At 35.7% G+C, this 25,156-nt stretch overlaps 1 protein-coding gene across 1 annotated transcript; it reads left to right on the forward strand.

Annotated features, from left to right (window-relative positions):
- The first annotated feature begins 2,925 nt into the window (after positions 1-2,925).
- Positions 2,926-24,927, forward strand: slc15a2 (solute carrier family 15 member 2). The gene is made up of 22 exons (XM_059342411.1): positions 2,926-3,296; positions 5,109-5,196; positions 7,806-7,947; positions 8,812-8,904; positions 9,704-9,803; positions 10,096-10,186; positions 10,273-10,350; positions 12,149-12,231; positions 12,431-12,514; positions 12,629-12,718; positions 14,452-14,496; positions 14,802-14,837; positions 15,820-15,908; positions 16,440-16,521; positions 17,819-17,944; positions 19,089-19,250; positions 20,292-20,338; positions 20,481-20,588; positions 21,666-21,765; positions 21,851-21,994; positions 22,730-22,834; positions 23,639-24,927. Exons 1-22 carry the CDS (start codon positions 3,288-3,290, stop codon positions 23,834-23,836), a joined length of 2,100 nt encoding a protein of 699 aa, XP_059198394.1. The 5' UTR covers positions 2,926-3,287; the 3' UTR covers positions 23,837-24,927.
- Positions 24,928-25,156: the final 229 nt, after the last annotated feature.

Raw genomic sequence — 25,156 nt, forward strand, 5'->3', positions numbered from 1 at the left:
CAAGCTACATGAATGTACCCCAAGGTCTAGTTATTATTCCTCAACTTATATGTGTACTTATTCTAGGGCCAGAAATTGTTTATATTCATCCCAAGCCAATATATTGACCTGGGTGGGTGGGAGTTTCCAGTTAAGTAAGATGCAAATCATTTGTTGTTTTTTCTTTTTTGTGGAATTTTTTTTTCTCCAATCAGAGATTTATCTGTAAGAGATTTAGCCCTTATCTGTAATAAAATCATTACTAATGTGCTATTTCTGTTACATGTACAATCCTGATTCCAAAATAAATTGAGGCACTAAACTGTAAATAAAACAGTGTAGTCAAATAATTGTTTACATGTATTCAGTTGAAAACTTTACAACTGTCCTGGTGGTTTGGAAAAAGCCTTTAAAACATGTAGACCATTATGCAGATAGAAAATCTTGTTGATCTTTAGTTCCTATTTTACCAGGTTGGAAAACTTTTTAAACCTCTGAAGTCCAGGATATTTTGGTTCAAATTCGTCAACTTCCTATGCATTCATTTCTGTCTCTGTTTAGCATCATTCAGTCCGTCCTTACATCACATGCATGGCTCTTTTTTCTCGACACAAACTTGGCTATCAGTCAGATTTTTCATTTTATTTTAATTAAAGTATAAAGCTGCCAGGAACCAAAAATACAAACAAAAGTGTCTATGGAAATGTACCATTTTTTAAACAATTTATACACACAAAAACAGCAGAAAAAATAATTAATAATAAAACTACAAACCAGTTTATTTGCATGTAAATTAAAAATAATAATAGTTTTCATTGTAGAAAGAAAATTCACATTTTAAAAATGGTCTAGAAACAAAAATGTCACACTGTGAAAGCTCCTATGATTGCACTTTCAACTGGCTTTCTCAGCTTGTCTACATATCATATATAGATAAAGTCATTACTGTAACTTAAACATGGGTATTTTCAATAAATAGATGGATTCCAGAGGGTTAATTTACCAGGAAAATAAAATTTCCTGTGGGAATAATAAAGTTTGAGTTCAAGAAAATAAATATATAATTAGAAGATTTGGAAGGTTCATTTTGGTGACTAGTCAAACATTTCGCAGGTGGACTCGCACTCGGAAACTGACCTCAGTATCCCAAAAACACTGCCCGAAATTGTGGTCATTTATCTTGTCCAGTCTCTTGTCCCGGATCCTGGAGATTTCACTGATAAAGTAAGTGGACAACCAGAGAAAGTTCTGACAACGTTGATCCTTAAACAAAGACAGCGGTAACCTTCTCCCCCCATGTACAGAATGACACTGTCATTAGCTTAATTGTTTTGGGTTTTGTTGTTTTCAAGCTGGTGTCCAACATTTCCTTTTCAGTTTCATTAGTTTTAGGCGCTGAGAATAAATACTTGTAGTTAGATTTAGTTAAAAACATCATAGTTGGGATTAAATACCTTCAGCTGGCTGCAATTTACAACTTCACCAATAGATGCCACTAAATCCTTCAAACTGGACCTTTAAATTTAAGGATCATTTCAAGGTCATTTTTGTTGTATCCTAAGTCAGATTTTTTGGTAAAAAGCCAATAATAATAATAATAACAATGGAAACATAATAACAATAATACTAATTTATATTAAAATAATATATATAATATTTATCATAATTATAACAGCAATTAAATTTAGCAATTAAAAGTAATAATAATAATAATAATAATACATATAATAATGCATATAATACATATAATAATATGCTTTAAAAAGCAGATTTAAAGCAGTTCTCAGATGGTTTCATTAGGTATAAGAAACTGAATGAAATAATTAACTGATAATCAAAATGATCAACATCATTGATTATGTGTTATTCATTTGTGATCTTGCACATCAGAGTTCTTTGTATTGTTCATAATCAGAAGTGGAAGAATTCAGGTCTTGCATAAAAGTGGCAATAACATACACAGAAATACTCTATTAATAATTTAAATGAATAAATCCTGCACTTTTTAGTTTAATAAAAGTACAAAACTGGCTTCAAAATAAACTTATAGTACCAAAAATAAAGGTACACATTATGCAGTCAATAAATATTGATGCAGTAATGTGTTTGCAGCTGGTTAAGGTAAGGTGGGGCCAGTTTTATTTACTTTTTATATTCCTGTGCAGCTCCTAAATTCCTCCTCAAGGGATCAATAAAGCTTTATCTTAATCTCACATCATATTTATATGTTGATGATTTTACAATTCAAATCACGCAATCTCATTCCTAGGTCAAATAAGTGTAAAGGCACTGAAAAATACAACAGAAAAAATATCTCAAAACATAAAGTTAGTAAGTTTTCTCCACTCACTGTTACAAAACCCATGAAGACGACTGAAGAAAAGAAACTACTTACAGTGCAAAGCTACTTGCCAGACCACAATGACACTACACACACACACACACACACACACACACACAGTAAAAAAAAAGTTCTCCACTACAAGTAAAATTCCTGCATTCAAAACTTACTTCAGTAAAAGTACAAAATTAATTATTAATTATTATTGATGCATGTATGTAAGCAGCATTTAATGCTGTTAAGATAGGGCTCATTATAACCACTTAATATACTTTTATGTGGTTTAATTAAAAAAAAAAAAAAAAATTATCATGATTTTTATGTTAAATCTCGACCTGAAAAGTAACTAAAGCTGTCAGCTAAATGTAGTTGAGTATAGGTATAAAGTTACATCAAATGGAAATACCCAAGTAAAGTACCTCGAAATTGTACTTAAGTACACTACGTGAGTAAAATTACTTAGTTACATTGCAACATTGCACAGAGTGAGCTCGTGCATGTTGCTCATGCTGAATTAAAAGGAAATGAGTGCAGCTCTCAGTGTCATTCATCCGGAGAAAAGCAACAGCTCGGCCAACACGTTAACCCTCCATCACAGTCAGTCAGGTCTGCGGCTGAGAGCTTAACAACGACACTATTGTGCGGCCAGAGAAGCTGCTGCACTTTACTGCAACTAACGGACCTCCTGCTCCTCACTAACATCATTTACATGATAGAAACACGCGTCGGGATGTTGTTGTTTTTCTGTCTGTGAGTCTTTCTTTCTACATCTCAAGTCTGCAGAAGCCCGGGGAAGTTTAAGTCCAACTTTCTGGTGGAATATTAACTTTAGCTTTCAGAGCATTAATGACCGAAGTTTTTGCATTGGTGGCCTCAGAGCGCAGAGAGGAGTGGGACGGACTTGGACAGCAGACAGAAGCTCCCGATGCAGCAGTAACAATCCAAACCTACCAGCAAATAGAGCAACATGACTAAGGTAAGCACAAGCGACGGGATCGCGCAGCAAATGCTCATCGCTCAGGCTCTTTGCCTGCTAAAAAGTTTTTTATTGAGGAAAAAAAAAAAATGTAAATGCAGCGTGTAAAAAAAAAAAAAGTTGCATCGCTTCTGTGTGGAGCAGAGACGTGGACACATGGGAGCGGGGATGGCCTCAGGCTCAATGAAGTGGGGGAAAAACAAGTTGTTTTTCGTCTAAGTTAACCTGCAGACTCGTACAGAAAGTGGTTTTCTCTGCGGACCAGGACAGCTAGGATGAATTTTTAGGGAGATGATGCAACAGGCGCGCTGGGATCGTTTGGAGACGTTTGGTGCCACAAGTTCTTCTGATTGGCTTATCTGGAGACACATCATGATAGCAAACTGTTTTAAAGGATCGTGTCACACAAATTAAATACAAGCAAAGTTATTTTTATCATTCTGAGACATGCACGGAGATAACACTTTTTATTCATTTTTTTTAAAGATATCTTTCTTTTCACTGAATCTACTTTTGAGGAAGTAGTTTCCCTGATAAGTTGTCACTGACTGACAACCACACCTCAATCACACATCACATAAACCCCATCATTACACAATTTTCTCAGAAAACTGTGTAATTCCTTTTGTAATTTAGGAATTGCAAAAGTTAATATTTCCATATTTTTGAGCACTTTCTAGAGATGCTGTTGACTGTTTTTGTGTCATATGAGTTCTGTAAGGACTGAAAAAATTATATTAGACAATACAATTACAAGTAAAGAACATTTTCTCTTAATGGGGCAGTTTGCCTTGAAATAAAATTCAAAAATTTTCTTATTTTAGTCTGCAGGACATGAGAAAAAATGGAGACAGATATCTCAAAAGATCGGGAAAAATACATCTAAAAGTAATAGATTTGTATCAATAGATACCTCGAGGGAAGAGAGATAATATCTTTTGTTTTAATTTCAGTATAAGAAGTAATAATATTGCACATAAGGCTGCAACTAACTTTAAATTACATTATTTTCATGATTGATTATCTGACAATGATTTTCTCCATTAATCAAGTTATGATTTAGTCTATAAAATATCAGAAAATAGTGCAGAATGTCAGTTCATAACCAAAAGATGTTCAGTGTATTAAAAAAAAGAAAACCCCCCCCACAAAATCTCCACATTTTAGAGGTGGAAGAGAACCCCCCTTCTAGACACACACACCTGAAACGTTTGCTTTATAAATTACATTAATTAATCAATTAATGATGAATCAATTATCACAACTGTTAACTGTTTTCCTGTTTAGATTTCTGTGGAATATATTATGTTGAGTAGTTCTGGGTTGCACTCTGTAACTCTCTTACAGAGTTTCATATGTTATAAGATCATTATTTGTTTTAAATTGCATTTCATTTGTTAATTGGGTGATTTTCAAATTAAGATATTTAAAAGGAGTTTGAAGTTACAATAACTTGCAGTTTATCTGCTCATTATAAGATTATATTGGACTTTTTTCCCCAGTGTAGCACAGTCATATCAGAAGCCTTAAAATAATAACTTATGTTTCTGTATAATGATTTACTCAAGTACTTTATAAGTGATTGACTAACAGGAAGTATTTATGAACCACATTCTTCCCATTCCATGATTAAATATCGATTAGCTCTGTTAGAGATGCTGAAACTATTGATTGAATCAACATGTTTTCATTAGATAAAGAGATACGTTTATCAGATGATTGTGGGTTGATTATCAGTTACTTTGTTTACTTAATGTTTCATTCTGTATGTTGTTGTTTAAAAAGTAACATTCAGTAACTTTGCTTCTGTAGAAACTATGTGGGACCAATTACCCGTCCAGCATCTGCTTCATAGTGGTGAACGAGTTCTGCGAACGCTTCTCCTACTATGGCATGAAAGGTATGTAAACTTTACGTCTGTGCAACATGTGGTCTTGTCGACCTGAAGAGGAGGACTGAGCACTCAGACAAGCTTGAGGCTCTTTAAACCTCTGAAGTCCAAGAGGTTTTGGTTCAAATTTGTCAACTTCCTATGCATTAATTTCTGTCTCTGTTTATGCATGGCTCCTTTTTCTCGACACAAACTTGGCTATCAGTCAGATTTTTCATTTTATTTTAATTAACAAATTATAAAGCTGCCAGGAACCCAAAATACAAAAAAAAGACAAAGGTGTCTATGGAAATGTACCATTTAAAAACATTTTTTTAAACCATTTATACACACAAAAACAGCAGAAAATGCATGTATGTAAATTAAAATGTAAATGTAAAATAGTAATAGTTTTCATTGTAGAAAGAAAATTCACAATTTAAAAATGGTCTAGAAACTCAACTCAACTCAACTTTATTTGTAAAGCACTTTAAAAACAACCACAGCCGCAACAAAGTGCTGTACATAATCAAGCAAACAAGAAACAATAAAATAAATGAAACAGAAATACACACTAAAATAAATAGTTTCATTGCTTTTTTTAAAAAACAATTTAACAAACAATAAATAAAAGCAAACCATAAAACACTAAAACAAGAGCAGAGTCTCATGCGCGGTTGAAAGCCAAGGAATAAAAATAGGTTTTAAGATGAGTTATAAAAATGGACAGTGAGGAGGCTTGTCTGATGTGCAAAGGCAGCTCATTCCATAGTTTGGGGGCTGCAACAGATTTGTTGTTTTGACCTCGGTACCTCCAGGAGCAGCAGCTCAGCTGACCTGAGGCACCGAGCAGGAGCCTAGGGGTGGAGGAGCTCCGAGAGATAAGACGGGGCAAGACCATTTAAAGATTGAAAAACAAATAAAAGAATCTTAAAATGGACTCTAAAATGCACAGGCAGCCAGTGGAGGGAGGCCAGGATGGGAGTTATGTGCTCCCTCTTACGAACTCCAGTTAAGAGGCGAGCAGCCGCGTTTTGCACTAACTGGAGCCGTGCGAGGGAGGACTGGCTGACTCCAAAGTACACTGAGTTACAGTAATCCAGCCGAGATGTAACGAAGGCATGGATTACTGTTTGAAAGTGCTTGTGCGTAAGAAAAGGCTTCACTTTAGCCAGCTGCCTGATTTGGAAAAAGCTGGACCTACAACAGCACTTATCTGACGATCTAATTTAAAATCACTGTCCGTCTTAAAACCTAAATTTGTGACAGTCTGCCTTACAAAATCTACCAGAGGGCCCAAGTCAACAGGAGGGGTCACACAAGAGCCACTAGGGCCAAACACCATCACTTCTGTCTTCTTCTCATTGAAATTCAAAAAGTTCAAGGCCATCCAGAAACATAAATGGCACACTGTGAAAGCTCCTATGATTGCACTTTCAACAGGCTTTCTCAGCTTATCTACATATCATATATAAATAAAGTTATTACTGAAAATAAAACATGTATTTTCAATAAATAGATGGACTCCAGAGGGTTAACGTATAACTCAAAGTTAAATAACTTCTCATGCTCGGCTTGTTAAACAGAGTGGGAGGTTATATTGCAGTGAGACAGATAAGGATAAAGTCCCTGACTTCCTTTCACATGACCTAAGTTATACTCACATGTCTGTCACATTGCTTCACTTCAAACAAATAAACATGCCGTGCAAATGCACCGTTTCCTCGTCAGGCAGTTCAAATTGACACATTGTGTCAATAATTTTCTTATAAATTAAGGACTGTTTCTGATTTCCTGGATCAAAATGAATTTCTTCTGATGACTTGAAAGGTAGTCATGAGAATTACACATATTCAGATCAGTTTCAGTCGTTATCATCAATGAATAATTTACTCCATATAACTAAATAAGATATGATTTATCGCTTAACTTGTCATCTTAAAAATAAACTATTTTAAGAAACTACATGTTTAAATGTTTAAATGCTTGTCAGTGTTACTGAATTGGTGTTGATTGAACTTTATGTCAAGTTTTTCTCAAGTTCAGTGAACTTATGATTCAACCTTTGCAAACTGTTAGTTATTCATTTCATTATTAGGACATACATTTATTGTATTGTCTATAAAATGTCAGAAAATAGTGAAAAGTGCCCATTAGTTGTTCCTAGAAAAAGACGAAAAAAGTACAAAGTGAAAAATCCAGAGATTTTTGATTTACAATTAAATAAAACAAAGAAAAAAACAACTAAATTCTCACATCCATGGAGCAGGAACTATGTGTTGTTGCTTAGTAAGTTACTTCAATAATTAATCATTTACAGCACTGGATCAGTTTGAGTGAACAGCTGTCCCAGTTCAGCTCCCTGAAGGTGTAGCTTTCGTTGGGAAACGTTGGGATCTCAGTATAATAAAAATAAATAAATAAAAGTCTTTGTGAGTTTGAGCAGTGCTAAACTGCACAGATTGACTGCACAGAGTGTTGTCGTGTTGTGAAAGCTCGGATAAACACCTGACAAGCATGCAATGGATGATGGGATATTTAGAAAAGATAAAAGCTACAAGTCTTATTAACATTAGAAGGTATTTAGTCTTGACATATAGACTTGGGAAGCTACAGCTCATGTGTGTGTCTGTTCACAGCACTGCTCACACTCTACTTCGTCACCTACCTGCACTGGGACCAGAACCTCTCCACTGCTGTTTACCACGCCTTCGGCAGCCTCTGCTACTTCACGCCCATACTGGGAGCGCTCATCGCTGACTCTTGGCTCGGAAAATACAAGTGAGTCCCCGTGTTCTTCATCCATAAAGCCATTTAAGGTTCAGTCCACCTGAAATCATCTCTTTTTACATTTTACTCACTGTGGCCTTGAATTTCACTGTGATGTATAAAATATATGAGTCCTGCAGCTCTATGGAATCACCACAATCATGGTTAGTGTGAACTACTCAAACTACACAAGTCTTTTGTGCAGAATAACAGTTAAACTGACATAAATCATAAAAAAAGATATATATATATATATATATATATATATATATGTGTGTGTGTGTGTGTGTGTGTAAACAGCCTGCTGTTCTGTCTGATTTTCATTGAATATTTGTCACGTGACAATACACTGTATGTTTACTTCTTCTAACAGAAACTCTTTTAACCTACGATGTGTTCCAAGACTGTCGGAAAGTTTAAATTTTGACAATAATGCCTGTTTTTACAGTTTCTTTCTATGATAAACGGTGTATTTTTGGCAATATTTTAAAGAAAACATACTTTTCAGGGGTTCAGAGATGATGTTTGTTTGTTTCTGATATTTTTATTATACAGAGTTTTTGTTCTTCATGTACAAAAGATGACTTTTTTTGCAAAACAGAAGTGAAACAAAAATAACATATTTGTTAAGAAAACTTCTAAAAAAACTAAAAGAATGAAAGGCTATGTGGCAGGTGATTCCAAACTCCTGAACAGTGTATGGACATCATGCATTTGTTGTGTCATTACCATCAGTGGTGCAGGCTTTCAGCCCTTTAACCTGTGAGCTTTGTCTAAACTGTGTAACACCACCTGTTAGTGGAGATGAATCACAGATCTTTATGATAATAAGAGTGCGGCTCGGAATGCACGTAATCACGGGTTTTGTCTCAACAGGACCATCATCTACCTGTCCATTGTCTACGTGATCGGCCATGTGGTCAAGTCTGTCGGAGCCATCCCCACTGTGGGAAACACAGACGTGCACATGTGAGTTATCTGGAGCTGATTCAGTCATTTTCAGCAGTTAGAATCATATTTCAGAAAGAAGACAAATCATTAGTGTCCACAGACATATGAGAGGCAGTTTTTTTAATTAATTATTTTCATTATTAAGTCACATGTTGTTGTTTTTCTTGATTAAACAAATTATTACAATCAATTTGACAGTAAGCGATCACAAGTTACCACAATAAATATCTTACTTTTACAGAAACTGGAGCCAACTTATATTTGAATCAGAATCAGTAAATACTTCATTGACCACGGGGTGAAATTGCTTAAAAGAAATAGAAATAAAAATAAGTATGTCTGTAAATAAAATAAAGATTAAAAAAGCATACTACACTAAATATACAACGTTATAAAATAAAAATGCAACAAGTATTAAGTAAATAAAGATAAATACAAACAGGAATTAAATAGAAATATGGAAATATAGACATAAATTTGAAGTAAATAGGTATGTACATATATGTATATATGTAACAACACTGTGACAATTGACTTATTGCACATGATTTCCAAAAGTTTAAAAAAAAAAATAAATTCCTTAAATAATTAATTTATTAATTAAATTAATCACAATTTAAACACTAGATTGTTCTAGGTGTCTGACTCCAGAGAACTTTCATTTTTTATTTTTTATAAATTAACGAATCAATGAATTTATAATCAAAGATGGATTCAACTAACTCTAATCTAATACTAGTGTCAGTACTACAGTTATGTCCAGTAGCATCAGCAGGTCATTTGTGTGTGTGTGTGTGTGTGTGTGTGTGTGTTTCAGCGCTCTGTCCATGTTGGGTCTGATACTCATCGCCTTTGGCACCGGAGGAATCAAACCCTGCGTGGCGGCGTTCGGCGGAGACCAGTTTGACGAGGAACATGTAAGTCACCACACTTTCTTCTTTAGCTTGAAGACAGAAATTCTCTTACACAGTGTGAAATGTTAGTAAAAGCCTCATATGAGCCTCAGATGATTCTATGAAAAATAGAAATGGTGAAAACCATCGGTGTAAAAATTGAAAACAAGTTAAAATGCATTACACTATATTCGACAGAATTCCATTATATTTTAGCTTTACACAACAATTAGTAAAGTGAGAGAACTTATTTGAAACCTTAATGTGGACTTAAAGATCACAAAACACAAGTGTGTCCTGATTATTTCACCTCCAGGGCAAAGAGAGGCAGAAATTCTTCTCCATTTTCTACATGTCAATCAACGCTGGGAGCCTCTTGTCGACTATCATTACACCCATACTGAGAGGTTAGCATTTATTCTGCACGTTCACCACATGTTTTATACCCAGTGATGTCTTCTGACATCTGTTGATGCTGGATTACCTCCTACAGGGGATGTGCAGTGTTTCGGGGGGGACTGCTACGCTCTGGCCTTCGGGGTTCCTGCAGCTCTGATGGTAGTGGCTTTAGGTGAGTGTTTTAATGTTAACAGTCGTGAAAGTGCATGACTCTGTCTTCTAACTGTGTGAAGCTGATAGCTGTCAGTTTCCAAAAAGTAAAAGAATCAGATAATGGATCTTTACATTTGATTGAGCAATTTAAAGAGGACTTCACTGATTCAGCTTTGCACCCATATAACATTATTGACCTCATGATGGCCTCTTACAAACAAGTCTACTATAGGTGCTCCGTTGCAGGACGGAGAGATTCAAAAGATCCTTCACTCCTACAGCCATCAGGCCATCAGATTCTACCAGACTAACTGAATTTCCCCTTGGGGATGAATAAAGTAATTTTAAAATGGTGAAAATACCAGACCTACATAAAACAATAATGTAGGTTATTTTTTAAATGCCTTTTGAATGGAGAGAAAAATGTGTTCATGTGCATCTATATTTATATGTAGGTACTATATTAATTTTTCCTAATATTTTCTTCCTTCTCTCGTATTCATAACACACACACACACACACACACACACACACACACACACACACACACACACACACACACACACACACACACATATATATATATATATATATATATGCATTTATTTTTCTTCTCATCAATCTTAATTAAAGTGTATTATGATGATGATGATGATGATGATGATGATTATTTATTTATTTTCCTGATTTCTTTAATATTTGTTTTTTTGGGTACTGTAAACAATTTTTGTATTATTATGTATTTAATTTACTACCTGGTGTTGTATAGAATCGTCAATTTTTTACTGAAGAAATTACAATAATAAAAAATGACAATCACAAAAAAAAAAAGACTCACATTGGACAGTTTAAATATGTTTAAAATCAGTGGAGCAGACCAGAGATATCATCATCATCTTCATCATTATCATATGTGGCGCCTACATTACCCACAATGCAACTCATTTGTGATTTAGCTGTGTTACTCTAGTAGTGGCTACTGTAGTCTTGAGCTTCTAGCCTCAAGCAGATATGAGGAGCAGCTACAGACTTCTGATAAACATAACTTCAAATTTGTGTTTTTATTTAAGGCAATTAAACTCCAGTTAAAGCTGCTTGAGCTGCTCAAGTGATCAAGAACTAATTACTGCAAGCGTGAAATCATAAATGTAAATGCAAGCAACTTTATAGATGTGAAACATACATTTACAATTTGGAAAAACTAAATAAATTCAAATGCACATTTGTGTGCCTCCAGGAAATAAATAAAAGCACCACAAATGCAACGTAATGCTCCAATTTTAATATTAATGTCCAATATCCGTCACAGTTCAGAATCCAAGCCTAATTTCAGACTGCAATCTGCATGCTAAGAGCATGTTTGTGTGAAGTCGAGCTTCTGACAGGCTGCGTTTCCTCTTGATCAAGCCCCTCTTCATACGTCCTGACAGTCAGTTGTCTCTACCTCTGAATCCCCACTGATCCATTTGGGATTCATGCTCGGCTGACCGCTCACTGTAAAAACAAGCTTTGATTTTATTACCGTACGGCCCACAGACAGATCGCAGTGAGGGCCTCAGTGTTATTGTGCTTATTTTGATCATGATAGATTGCTCTTCAGCATTTCACAAGCCATTGTAAGAGAAGAAAACATCCATAAATGGTAAAGCACTCTGTCAGATTGTTTCTTCTTCTGTTGGATAGGAAATCATTTTAAAGCAGATATGAGCACGTTGGTACTTCAGATACCAGACAAGTGGAGCAATTGTTTGCACAACAGGCAAGCCGTCTCCAACATAAACTGTTTTCCAGCCTAACACAACATCCATCTTGTGCAGTTGTGTTCATTGCTGGCAGCGGGATGTACAAGAAGAATCCTCCTCAGGGAAACATCCTGTTGGAAGTCTGCAATTGCATCGGGGTGAGTCATCTCCCAGTCCAGCGTAGAGTCGTAGCAGATGATTTATTAACGTCCAGATGGATTTATTCTGTTCTGTTTCCTGTCCAGAAACATTTTGTCTTTTAATAAAAGTATTCATTTAACATCTTTTTTGCTGCTGTTTCTGTCTCAGTTGCCCATTTTTCCATTTTCATTCCTGTTATTTTCTTTTGGTTTGCAGTTTGCCATCAGTAACCGTTGGAGGAGAGCACGGTATGACCCTCAGAGGAAGCACTGGTTGGACTGGGCTGAAGACAGATACTCAGTAAATAAAACCACTCTTACTAACTCTTCCAAGTAACACTTTCCAAATATTTTCTGAGGGATGGCACATGAACAATCCTTTTTACTCTATGTGTTTGTATTTGTGTGTGAACAGAAGCGTCTGATCCAGGAGATTAAGATGGTGCTGCGCGTTTTGGTGCTCTACATCCCGTTGCCAATGTTCTGGGCTCTGTTTGATCAGCAGGTACACGAAGACACAAGACTTATGTCACAACAAGAGCTCATTCTATTAATGTGTCCAAACCTCATAATTCATACATAATGTAACTGTGCACTGCAAAAAAGTCAAGAGGTTTTAGGCAATGTCTGCTGGTTCACAGGTTTGGTTTGGACTTAAGCATCCAAAAACTGTTGGATGGACATTCATGACAAAATTAAAAAGTCTGGTTGACCTAATACTTTGGTTTAAAATCACAGGCCTGCAAAACAGATGACATTCCCATTAAGTTCTTGGTCCCCGCACAAAAATGTCAGACGCACAAAAGCCCTCCGTAAAATGATGAATTGTGCCTTTGACACTTCTATTTTTGTATGGATTAAACAAACAGGATAACAGATTTTAATCAGTGCTGGGAGGCAGATTATTGTAAGACAGAGTGAGCACAGAAGTGAACAGTGTATTTGCCGAAATGTTAAACCACTGCTAAACTAATTATCATCAGAACAAAAATGAATGCCGGCTGAATAATGATGATATGAGTCATGTAGGTATGGAAGCATATTGGTGCCACACCAGAAAAGGATAACATGAACAGTTTATTGTTATAACACAGTATTTTTATGTTATAACAAGATGTTTTAACATCATTACAAGATACCAAATTATAACAGAAGAAACAAAGAAAGTTTTATCTTGCAATAATGTAAAACGTTTTATGATGTAATCTGAAAAACATGAAAAATGGTGTACAGAGATCAGTGACAAATTGAGGTTTATGTCTCATTTACATGATTTGATTAAGTTTTACCTCATGCATGGGTTTAGTTGTGGAAGGAAGCTGTTATTATCGTGCACAATGTATGCTATTGTCATAAGTCTGCATCCACTAAGGAGGATTTCAAATAGCAGTTTATTGAAACTGGCCAAGTGTGGCTCACAACCGAAGTGCATATCCCAGGGAGTCCACCTCCACCTGAGACCAACTTATCAAATATCAAATGTTCAAATGATCCCATAGGACCATTTGAAAAAGATAAATAGTATTTTCTTATAACAGCAAAAGTTTCTTGTTATAGCATGATAAGTTGGTACGTTGTGATAATGTGAAAATATCTTTTTATAGCATGATAAACATAATTTTATATATGTGATAATGTGACACTGACCAGTTTTATTTTTGGGGCATGGCAGCAATAAGCTGCAACATATAAGTAAGTAAGTACAGTAAGAGTAAGTATCTTATTTTCAGTATGCAGTGCAGAGCAGATGTTTAAAGTAGTGTGTTATTTGGATAAATAGAAATAAGTTCTCATAACTTTTAATTTGAATGAGCCATTTTTGGGGTTTTTAGTCTCTGAATCAAGAATCATATTCAGTTCTTGTTGATTGTTAATGCGTGAGCGTCTTCTCGTCAGCACATGGTCAAGGTCTTGTGTCACAGTAAAATCCCTTGACTATCTGTTATCTGCTCCTCTGGCCAACACAAACATCTGATTATGCAAAAACCTCAAAACCACATTCCACATCTCTGACCTTCATTCCTCCTTAATGTATTCTTCATTTAAAAATATAAATAAATAAAAAACACAACAAAACCACATTTCCCCTGGAAGTTATGTCAAATGTTTACCAGTTTTACATTAATATTCTCTGCAGGAAAACAAACAAAAACAACTCTGCTGTGGTTAAAGGTATATTACTAAATTAGCTGTACCTTAAACTACTTTGACAGTAAGAATGTTTTTTCTTAATTGCAGGGCTCCCGCTGGACGCTTCAATCCACTAGGATGAACATGGCTTTCGTAAGAGTTTCTTACATGAAGTTACATTGAAGTCAAAATGTTACACCTTTTATTGCACTTTATTATCACTGGGTGGGTTTTAATATCCATCGGACTGTCTTGTAAAACAGATTTTCCCTTTGCCAGGATGTTGTTGCAATTCATCATTTGATTCCAGTAAATTACATTGTTTATGGTCTTAAACCATGTACTCATCCCTCATCCACAGTGACTCATATAGGGCAGTGCAGGTCCTGAAAAACTTATGAAGTTAAAGTTTAAATGGCTCTCATGTTCAGATGAATTCTTCTTGTTTTTTCTTTCAGGGTGGGGCATTCGTTATTAAGCCTGACCAAATGCAGGTAGGTGCAGGTCCTCCTGCTTGCAGAGAAATAAAAAATAATGCACAATAAGGTTCTTGGATACAAAAAAATACTGCAAGTGTTGGAACACTGTGACACCTTAGAGTGTGTTACCATTTACTTATACCATGGCCATATATATGTATATATTGACAATACCTTGATATTTTAAAAATGAAATAATGAAATCATGTTAGTAATACACTTATGATAATATAATGTAAATATTCCAATGACACTTAAGTCATTTCCATTATACTTATGGTTACAGACTCTATCTACCTGACAATGCTCATATTTTAAGTCATTTATTTTCCAAAAAGGAGACAAAGTAATAAAAAATGTATTTTTTATAGGATTGTCAAATAAAAAAACTTTAAAGTAATGAAATATACAAACTTTGTAAAGAAAGGGCAAATCGATCCTATAACAGGTCTGGACAACTTGTAAATTGTGTTAGTGCTCACATGTGCATCAAATCTGTTAGTACGAGTGGTTCTTGCATGACGTCCATTGCCCTATATTGTATTTTCCTAAATATCGTGGACGGTTAAACGCTTCTGCTCACATGATATTGATGTGAACTCTCTTAAACACACTTAAAGCTGAATGTTAGCACTCTGTTTAACTTTCATTTCAATGTGCAGAAGTACAGAATTAAATCAACAGAAACTGTGTCATCTAATGTAACACCTACAGACTGCTGTGTATGTTTGATGATTGCATTTTTTTTACGTGAAAACACACAAAAATGAAAACACCACATCTCAAGCAAAGCCCTAAAGAATAAAGTGACACTGTCATTCTCGTGAAAACATTTTTACAGCTGTTAATCACTGCTATCTTACCATCTTCAGTTCATGTTGGATTATAATCAGTCTGTTATTCACGTACGACTCTAACCTTTATGATTTTACGAGGTTTAGTGAGCTTTTATCGAGTCATTTAACGGTAAGTATTTTTCCCCCTCCCTGTTTTCTAGATGTTGAATGCTCTGCTGATTCTTCTCTTGGTGCCCGTCTTTGACCTCGTCATATATCCGCTCGTTGGCCTTTGCAGAATCAACATAACGTGAGTAGAAGCCTGCCGTTTTGGCTGTTTATTGAGAAATTAGCATTTAAAAAGCCTCTTAAACTGGAAAATGAGCCAATATCACCTTACATTTATATCCCATAAATATGTAAAAATGGTTAACAAATAAAGTAAATGCACAAACATATTGTGCATTTACAATTATATAAACATGTTTATATGATGAGTGGGTGCTTATAGTTTGTGAAGCACTCTGTAAATTTCTGCACGTATTTCTCTGCAAAGAATAACTAAAACTACTTCCGTAAGTACAAACATGGTATCAGGAGGTTTCACACACACAAAAGCTCTGACCTCTTTTATAATTACTGTTTTTATTGGTGTTTCTTAGAGAATAACTCTGGTTGTAAAGGATATGTTTGGAACAGATGGCATTATGTCACAACAAGTGATGAGTCTCTTATCAGTCAGGAGAGGACACGATGTGGAAATCTCTCTCCTGATTCATAAAGTGATAAAGCTTGACTTTACATGACAGGTGTGTAAAACTGTCATCTGTCTGTATTTCAGGCCTCTGAGGAAAATGGCTGCAGGGATGATTTTTGCAGCCCTGGCCTTTGGAGCGGCCACACTAGTGGAAGTGAACGTTGTGGTATGTACAAGAAGCAAACCTGTACAGCAATAAACAGGCACTTACCAAAACTTCCCGACACACGTAGGATTAATTGCATGCATGCACACCCAGCCAGAAAACATGAAATACCTGCAAGTAGACAAAAAATAAACGCAGAGTTCTCATGCATCCTGGAAAACCTGCAGCTTTCTAGTCCTGGATGAGAACAACACTGAGCTGGCCTTACAGTTAGCTTGTAAACTGACACAAGCTTTTTAGTCTATTTCGGTGTGATGTCCTCATACTGTGGATGCTGGCAGCTTTGAGCTATTTTTAGAAGTTAAATTTCAAATCATGTGGGTAGCTTGCAGTTATGTTTTCAAGCTCTCGTGTCAGAATAGAATCTTCAGGGTACAAACCTGATTCCCAAAAGTTGCAACGCTGTATAACAGAATGCATCAAATTCACGAATGAGTATGTATTTATTAAAAACGTTTTTATAAAGTTTTTCCCAACTTTTTTGGAATTGTGGTTGTATAATTCCCTTGCCCGATTTGTCTCCATTCATTACTTAACTTTGACTCTGTTGAAATAAGATCCAAATGTATACATAATATTCTTCTAAACCAGGGGTGTCAAACATACAGCCTGTGGGCCAAAACCTGCCTGCCAAAAGGATCAAGAGGCGGCTGTGGCTCAGTTTGGTAGAGTGAGTGCCAACTGACTGGAAGGGCGGTGGTTTGATCCCTGATCATGGCAGCCTACATGTCCAAGTATCCTTGGGCAAGATACTAAACCCCAAATGGTGTTCATGGGTGTATGAATGAATTCCCAATGGTAGTAGGTATAGTCTCGGCCACCAGTATGAATGTGTGTGTGAACGGTTGAATGAGCGTAGTCTGTAGTGGAAAACGCTTTGGATAAAAGCACTATATAAATTCAGTCCATTTACAATCAATTTGCCTTGCAAAGTATGAAAACATTGCAGTCAGAGAGAGTGCTTATATTCATGCAGGAGTAGATGGTGGAAAGTGTTGGGAGTGTTGGGATTTACAAGAAGAAAAAGAGAAGTAAAGTAAAATGCTGCTTCAGAAGCTTTTCCACCCTGACCAAAATTCAACAAATACTTACGTTCATATTTATAGTTATTGAACATTGTGCAAAATATTGTCAATTAGCATCTTCAGTACAAAATAATCTATATCAGTCTGTATCAGCCAATATATAAAAACATAAGAAGTCCATGTTGTAACAAATAGCATACAAGTTTTTATATTATAGTGATAATTCCCTAAAAGCACTTTGTTGTATGTAAATTGTCTTCTCTGTTTGCTAGAAATCTGTGGTGGATCCTGCACCTGCTGGGAAGTGTCTCCTACAGGTCTTTAACCTGGCAGAAAGTAATGTGAGTCTGGCGATCCCCGGCAGCAACCTGTTCAAAGAGCCGATCCCACCCCTTCAGGTAACACTGCAAATGTTTCATAGCATCCAGTGTGGATGCAGGCAGGTTTCCTGAAATGCATACTGTTTTTTTCCTCTTTTTGCATTTCAAATACGTCAGGATTGTAGAGTCAAAATTAACCAGAGGAAGTGAGTTTGAGAGTGCTGACCTGTGAGTGTATCACCCCTCTCACTCAATCATAACTTTATCTAACCAGGAAATGCCTCGCTGAGATAAAAAATGTTGTTTTGCAGAGGTTTGTCCTTGCTGAAACGGCAACAGTACATGCAGTATAACGAGGAAAGCAGAATTATAATGTGTAGAGAATAAAATTAATTAACTAATACTAACAGGTTTAGAAGGGAAATGTGAAGCATTCAGTGAACCGTAACATAAAAAACTAAAATGAATGTGCTGTGTGTGTGTTTGTCTTTAGCAGAGCCCTAACAGTTTGACAGGTTGTTTTCTTATTTTAATCCCCTAAACTAAACTAAACAGCTGTTCTACAGGGACATTTTAGAGACCAGGACACATTTGACCATACCTAGCCTTTGGCTAATTTTGCAACTTTATTCTAAAAAATATTTATTAAAATATTTGTGTGTAATCATACGTTTCACCCAAAAATATTTATAAAAAATATTTTTTATGAGTTTTATGGTTAGTTTTCAACTCAGATCGACAACAAAAAAAGGCTTCTGCAAGACTAAAAATTCCAACAATTAGCAATTAAATGTTAAAAATAAGTCAATGTCAATAAAATAAACAAACACAAGGGATAAAAAAATAGTATGAAAATCAATTATTAAGACTTTAAAACTAAGGCAACAAATGAAGAGACACCTTAAGTGTAAGCCATGAAAAAAAAGCCATAAAAATATGTCTTACTGTATTGCCTACTGTACGCAACTAATTTCAAAGAATTTGCACCCGCCCTACTTGGTTTGCTTGGTCCCCAGGTATCCCAGCATGATTTGTGCAGCAAATAAGTTGCTTTTAAGGCACAACAGATAGGAGTGTCTGGTCAGGTGCAGCATGCATGCACTGTTACAGAGGTGGAGTCCCTCCTTTTCAAATACCAATTCTCATTATGTTTTGAGATGTTTTTTAAACATTGAAGCTCTTGAAAAGAACCTGAACCCCCTCTGGTCTCTCTGTGTATCAGGACCCTGCTAAATATGAGACGCTTCCACTAACTGCACCCGGGGAGGATCTGAAGTTTGAAGTCTTGAATGGAAAACCCTCAGAGTGTAATCACACGTTTAACCAACAGACGGCCTACAGTCTCATCTTATACCCAGACAGCACCAGAATCCAGTGCAAACTTGTGAGTAGCCCTTAAAATAAGTAGCACTAAAGCACTAAATCAGTGTTAAGTTTTGTTGGATGGTGTGGGTGGGGTTTGATCAGATGTGATTCTCATACTATCAAGAGATCACATGAAGATCCATCTTGTCAGATTTCAAATAATGTCTTTGTGTCTAACCACCATTTCCTTCAGACCAATCAGTGTCCTGTTAAGAACTACAGGTGTTGATAAGGTGTGTGTGATGACATGGATAGCAACTATTTGTTCAAAACAACAATGGCAACTCCTAAAGAGGCATATTGTGCACCAGTAACATAAAAAAATGGAGGATTTTATGACTGGAAGAAGAACTTCACATAGATGTTTTTGACTGATCTGATCTGATCCAAGTTTCCAGAATAAATGTTAGCATAGTATATAAAGTAGTTTCTGCAAACCGCAAATAATGTTGAATTTCCACATTTTTGATCCGCAAATATGTTCAATATGAGCTGCTCCAACACGTCCCATTGTGACACATGAGGACTTTGGTTAGGCATCAAAACCACTAGGTTAAATAACAGGGTTGGGCTTAAAAACCCATAATTAAACACATGCCACCAGGATGTGAACACTGCTCACGTCCTGAGTTTGTTTGTCACATCCTGGTCCAGCTCATGGCGGACCAGACCCACGCTGCTTTTGGCGTCCTGCTGCTTCATCACCGAACAAAAAAAACATTGAGGATTAACAAATCGGTGGTTTGCAGAAACGTACAAGGTCAACATTTTTTACTGGTGACTGGCTGCCAAATCATCTGCAAAGCCAAATCCAGCCACATTAGACTAGTAGAGACTAAACAAATACACAGACAGCTTTACCTTTTACCATAGTAAAAAGCAAGCAAAACACATTTTGCACATCACTGATGGTGAATTTTGAGCTTGATGTCAAAATATTTACAAGAACTGTTTTCCTTAATTCAAAGAACAACATAAACTATTCAAGCAGAAAATATAAAGTGATGTTATTGATGTTTATGGAGGGTTTCATTACCTGGCTTTGATTTCCTTCATCTAGGTGGTAGACCAAATAGAGAAAAATGAGGATGGGAATCCTTTCCTGAGGTAAAAAGATGTTAAATCTTTGAAGTTATGACTCATATTTTAATCATCTTACACTGAAAACTTTATTCCTTGCTGCTGTAAAAATATATGCCAAATTAACTTACTTAAGTTCTCATGAGTTCTTCTCATTCTAATTCACCAGGTTCCTCAACACACAGCCAGAGGCGATAAATCTGACTGTAGGAGGAGTGTTTTTCCAGTTGCCCTCAGGTTACAGCATGTCTCCCAGCAGGACTGTTGAACGGGGAGAGTGAGTAGGAAATCCTGAAGCTACTTACTGTCTAGCTGCGGTTCAGCCATCTTCTATAACTTAATATTAATAAAAGGGCGTTTGTATCGATAAAGCCACAGATAATTATCACTAAACTCAGTTTGCTTCATATTTAGAGCTTTATAACGTTTCTAGCACCAAACAGCACACAGACACAGTTAGTGACCAGCTGGTGAGCCAGATATTCTAATCAAGAGTTGGTGTAGACCAAAACAGAGGTTATAGCAGAGCCTCTGTTTTGTGTCTTTGACAAAAAATATTACATGGAGATGAATAATAACTACTTGTTAACATTTAAATTTTCATTATAATTGTTGTATGTTGTGTTCATTGGAACCACAGTGGAATAGAAAATGGTCATGAACTGTGCTTCTATTAAATTTTCTCGCAGATACCCCCTACTAGAACTAGAGAGCAAGGTATTTTAACCAAGAGTTGGTGGAGACCAAAACAGTGGGAAAAGGATAGTGAATACTGGACCTAGTTAAACCCAGTTAAACACAACTATAGATTGATGTCTAAATAGTCAACTGTATGCTAAAAACTTTGCCATATCAACTTAAAAGGTCATATGCTCCCAAGTGGCCAAAAATAGATTATTACATCTTTAAAAAAAACTCTCTAGCCCCTCTATATTCGCTCCCTGTGGCTTTGACAAAATATTACATGCAGATCAATAAGGTTTATTTGTTAACAATTGAATTTTCATTATAAATGTTGTAGACCTAAAGTGATTGTATATTATATTCACTAGAACCACAATATAATGAAAAATGGGCACTAACTGTGCACCTTTATCTTTTGTTTTCTCGTAACACACACACACACACTTTGTAATTTTGCAAATGTAATTGCAATTAGCATTAGTGGGACATGTGTTGCCTCATTTATTGATAAATGAGGACCTAATCCTAGATTAAATTAATGAATGAATAAATAATTGATTATTAACTTAATTCAGTGTAGGCTCGTACAAAGCTAATCAAATCATTTATTGTGTTTTTTTGTTCTTCTCTAATTCATCTCATCCTTCGCCAACCTCCTGCCTCTGGGTAGATACCAAACTGTGTCCTGCGGCTCACAGTCAGGGAGGTGTGTTGATCTGAAGCTGGGCCTGCTGGACTTTGGGGCTGCCTACACTGTTGTGCTCATGGAGGTCAGTAAGCTTGAAAAACAGCTTTGTATTCAGATCTTAGCAGCTCAACAACATGACTGAACTGCCTTTCTGTGTGTTTTGACAGGATTCAGGTAAACTTGTGGCTCACAGGATGGAGGATGTAAAGGCCAACGATGTGCACATCGCCTGGCAGATCCCCCAGTATGTCCTCATCACTGTGGGAGAGGTCATGTTCTCCATCACAGGCCTGGAGTTCTCCTACTCACAGGTTCGTCATCATACTCGCTATAAGTCGTTGGAGGGAGTTTTCAGATCATTTACTTATGTAAAAGTACTAAAAATACTCTCTTACAAGCTGCATTAAAAATGTCAATGAGGCAAAAGTTTAGTAAAGTAGGAAAACTTTAAGCATTAAAATCAAAATGATTCGGTGCAGAAAAAAGTCTCTTGTGACTGTTTAACAATTACACATTATATAATTTGATTACATTTACTCATGCACTACTTTACTTTACTGTTATACTTGGTTGAGGTGAGGCTCTATTGACTAAACTATTGACTGCAAATAATATTTTCTTTCATTGTGGGTAAATCTGATGAATATTTCCTCCCTAATCCATTAATTGCTGACACCTTTACAATGTTTGCTTTGTCAAACCGATATTTAATCTTTAAATTATTTAAATCAAATTAAGTTAAATGTAAAAGATGAAAATGAAAAGCAGCAAATCTTCACATCTGAGAAGCTGGAAGCTGAAATGTTTTTGAGAGCCTTAAAACGTCCATAAATTCAGGCTGACTGCAGTGACTCAGCATGGGAACAAGACAACTTTTCAGTGCCAGCATTCAAAACTACAGTGAGAGTTGAAATCAGTAGTTAGAATTTCTGGAAAAAAAGAAAAACTGCTACAGTACAACTGTAGAATTAAACTGCCTCTCTCTCCATTAATCCCAACATTTTCTAACAAAAAATAATGATTTCTATTACATTGTATGAAACCAGGCTCCAGCCAACATGAAGTCCGTCCTGCAGGCCGGCTGGCTGCTCACTGTCGCATTTGGGAACGTGATCGTGCTGATCGTGGCAGAGGGGGCGGGGCTGGAGCAGGTATGATGTCATGCAGAGACACTAAAATCTCTTATACAAAATAGAGACAGAACATTTACACACTAAAACAACAGTCAACCACCCTTTCTGTGAAGTTTTTTAAAGACTGAAATATATCTTAATCTCATTTGTGTAACACAAACTCTTTCAAATGGTCTAAAAGACACATTTTCTCACTTCTCTCTTGTGATATCCAGCCATGCAGATAGCGCTGGTTTTTTTTCAATTAGTTTTTTGGTGTCATCCCAATACAATGAAGATATATATAGTGGACAGAAGTGGTTGAAATAAAACATATTATAAATTAACATGCCATTAAATGTACCAGATATTTGAAGTAAATAAAGGCAATAATATTTTTTGTTAATTCCATATGTATCAACTTCACCTTTTAATTTATATTTAATTTAATTTGATATTATATGTGATTCGTTTTAAAAGTGGTAGTTAATTTATCAAAGCATTAATTTATTGTAATTAATTAATTAATTAATTTCTTTTTTCCCTTACATTTATTAATTTATTATTTTCTTTATACATTTCTGTATGCACTTCTTCATAATGCAAATGAGGGTTGATGAGACAGACTATCAGATCTCTTATTATATCACTCTATAATCACTATTTTAAGTTTAAATGTGGCATTAAATTCCATAAAACTCCTTTAAATTTCTGTATTTTGCATATAACACGCATCTAAAACTAAAACCCCTTATGTAAAATGTTTCAAGCATTATTTGTATGTGAACTTGATCCTCCTCAAACCGGTGCAGTTCACACACTAACCAATATTTGTCGTCCCAGTGGAAAGAGTTTGTGCTGTTTGCCGGCCTGCTGCTGGCCGTCTGCATCATCTTCTCCATCATGGCGTACTTCTACACCTACGTCGACCCCGACCAGCTGGACAAGATCTACCTGGATGGAGACGATGACAGTGACAATGTGAAGAAAAAGGCCAATGACGTCCAGCTGAAAAAACAGGAGAAGGGCACCAGACTGTAACTGTGCTGCTTTACATGCACCTTCTTCTCTGCTGCAGCTGATTTTGCTTCAAAAGTATTGATGAGTTAAATGAAGGTAACTTTTTATTTTAAGGTACTTTTTGTGATAATGAAGCACTAAAGTGTGATCATTGGACATTTCTTGTTGTTAGAAGTGATGTATCTATTTGTCACATCATTTAATATATTATGTGAAACGTTTCTTAACACTCCAGTCGCTTAAAGATGTTTAACAAGAGAACAGGAAAGTATTTTCTGAATGACTGAATACATGAAAGTGTTTAAAACAGACTGTGTGATTCCCCACACCGTGATCAATAGTGTTATTACGAATTAATGTTGCTGTTTATATTTGTTGCGTACTGTATTACCCCTTGGCAAAATGTTATATTTCCCTATGATGCTGAAAAATAATCAAAAAATCGATTTAGTCTTTGAAATAATATGTTGTTTACATTGTGTGCCTATGGAAGTGATACTAAAAGGACCATATAGCTGCAGGTGGTTTTACATGTTAAAGGCAATTCATTCAAAATTCAGTAGATAACATTACCATTATTAGTATGCAAGTGTTTAAATGATGACCTACCATTAAGGGAGCCACTCTTTACAGTGAAGACACACTAAAATCATTATATATTTAGTTTTAATGCATCATAATGAGCACTTTTTTTGTTGTGAGTTGTCTTATTATTGTTTGAATGACAGTTGCAAGCAGGGATTTTTATAAAAACTGGCAGCAATCTTTCAGCAGGAAACAAACCAAATTCATATCACTTTTTCTCTTATCATCTGCTTTCTGAGTTTGATTTTCTGAAAACAAAAATTTGTCATTGCCAAATGTCAGATGGGAAAACATCACATCACACACAGCAAGAGAACACACAAACCACACTTTTGACAAAGACAGAAAAGTTCACTGTGAGGGACTGTCTATGTCTGGAAAGTTTAAAGGAATAGTCTGCAGAGTGTTGGAGATATTAATGGGTAGCTTGTGAAGATTAATATATTCCTGATTATGGATCAAAGTGGTTTTCTTGGCAAGCCATGTCCTGCAAAGCCTTTATCATCTCATGTAAATTAGTATTGTATATCGATGGGACTGTTTCATTTAACACATTATGATTTTTGGTTTACATAAGTGAGGCTAGATGAAACACCAGATTATCCTGAAAAATAAGCCGTTTCCAAGTAGTATATAGAAATTCAAGCATATTCTTAACCTTGAAAACCTTCAAAATTAAGAATTTTTCAAACTTTCACAACATTCTAGGAACGCTATAGCGTACATATGCTGCCAGTTAGGAAAAACATGCATTTT

The sequence above is a fragment of the Centropristis striata genome, chromosome 10, assembly GCF_030273125.1.
Source record: "Centropristis striata isolate RG_2023a ecotype Rhode Island chromosome 10, C.striata_1.0, whole genome shotgun sequence".
Taxonomy (NCBI): domain Eukaryota; kingdom Metazoa; phylum Chordata; class Actinopteri; order Perciformes; family Serranidae; genus Centropristis; species Centropristis striata.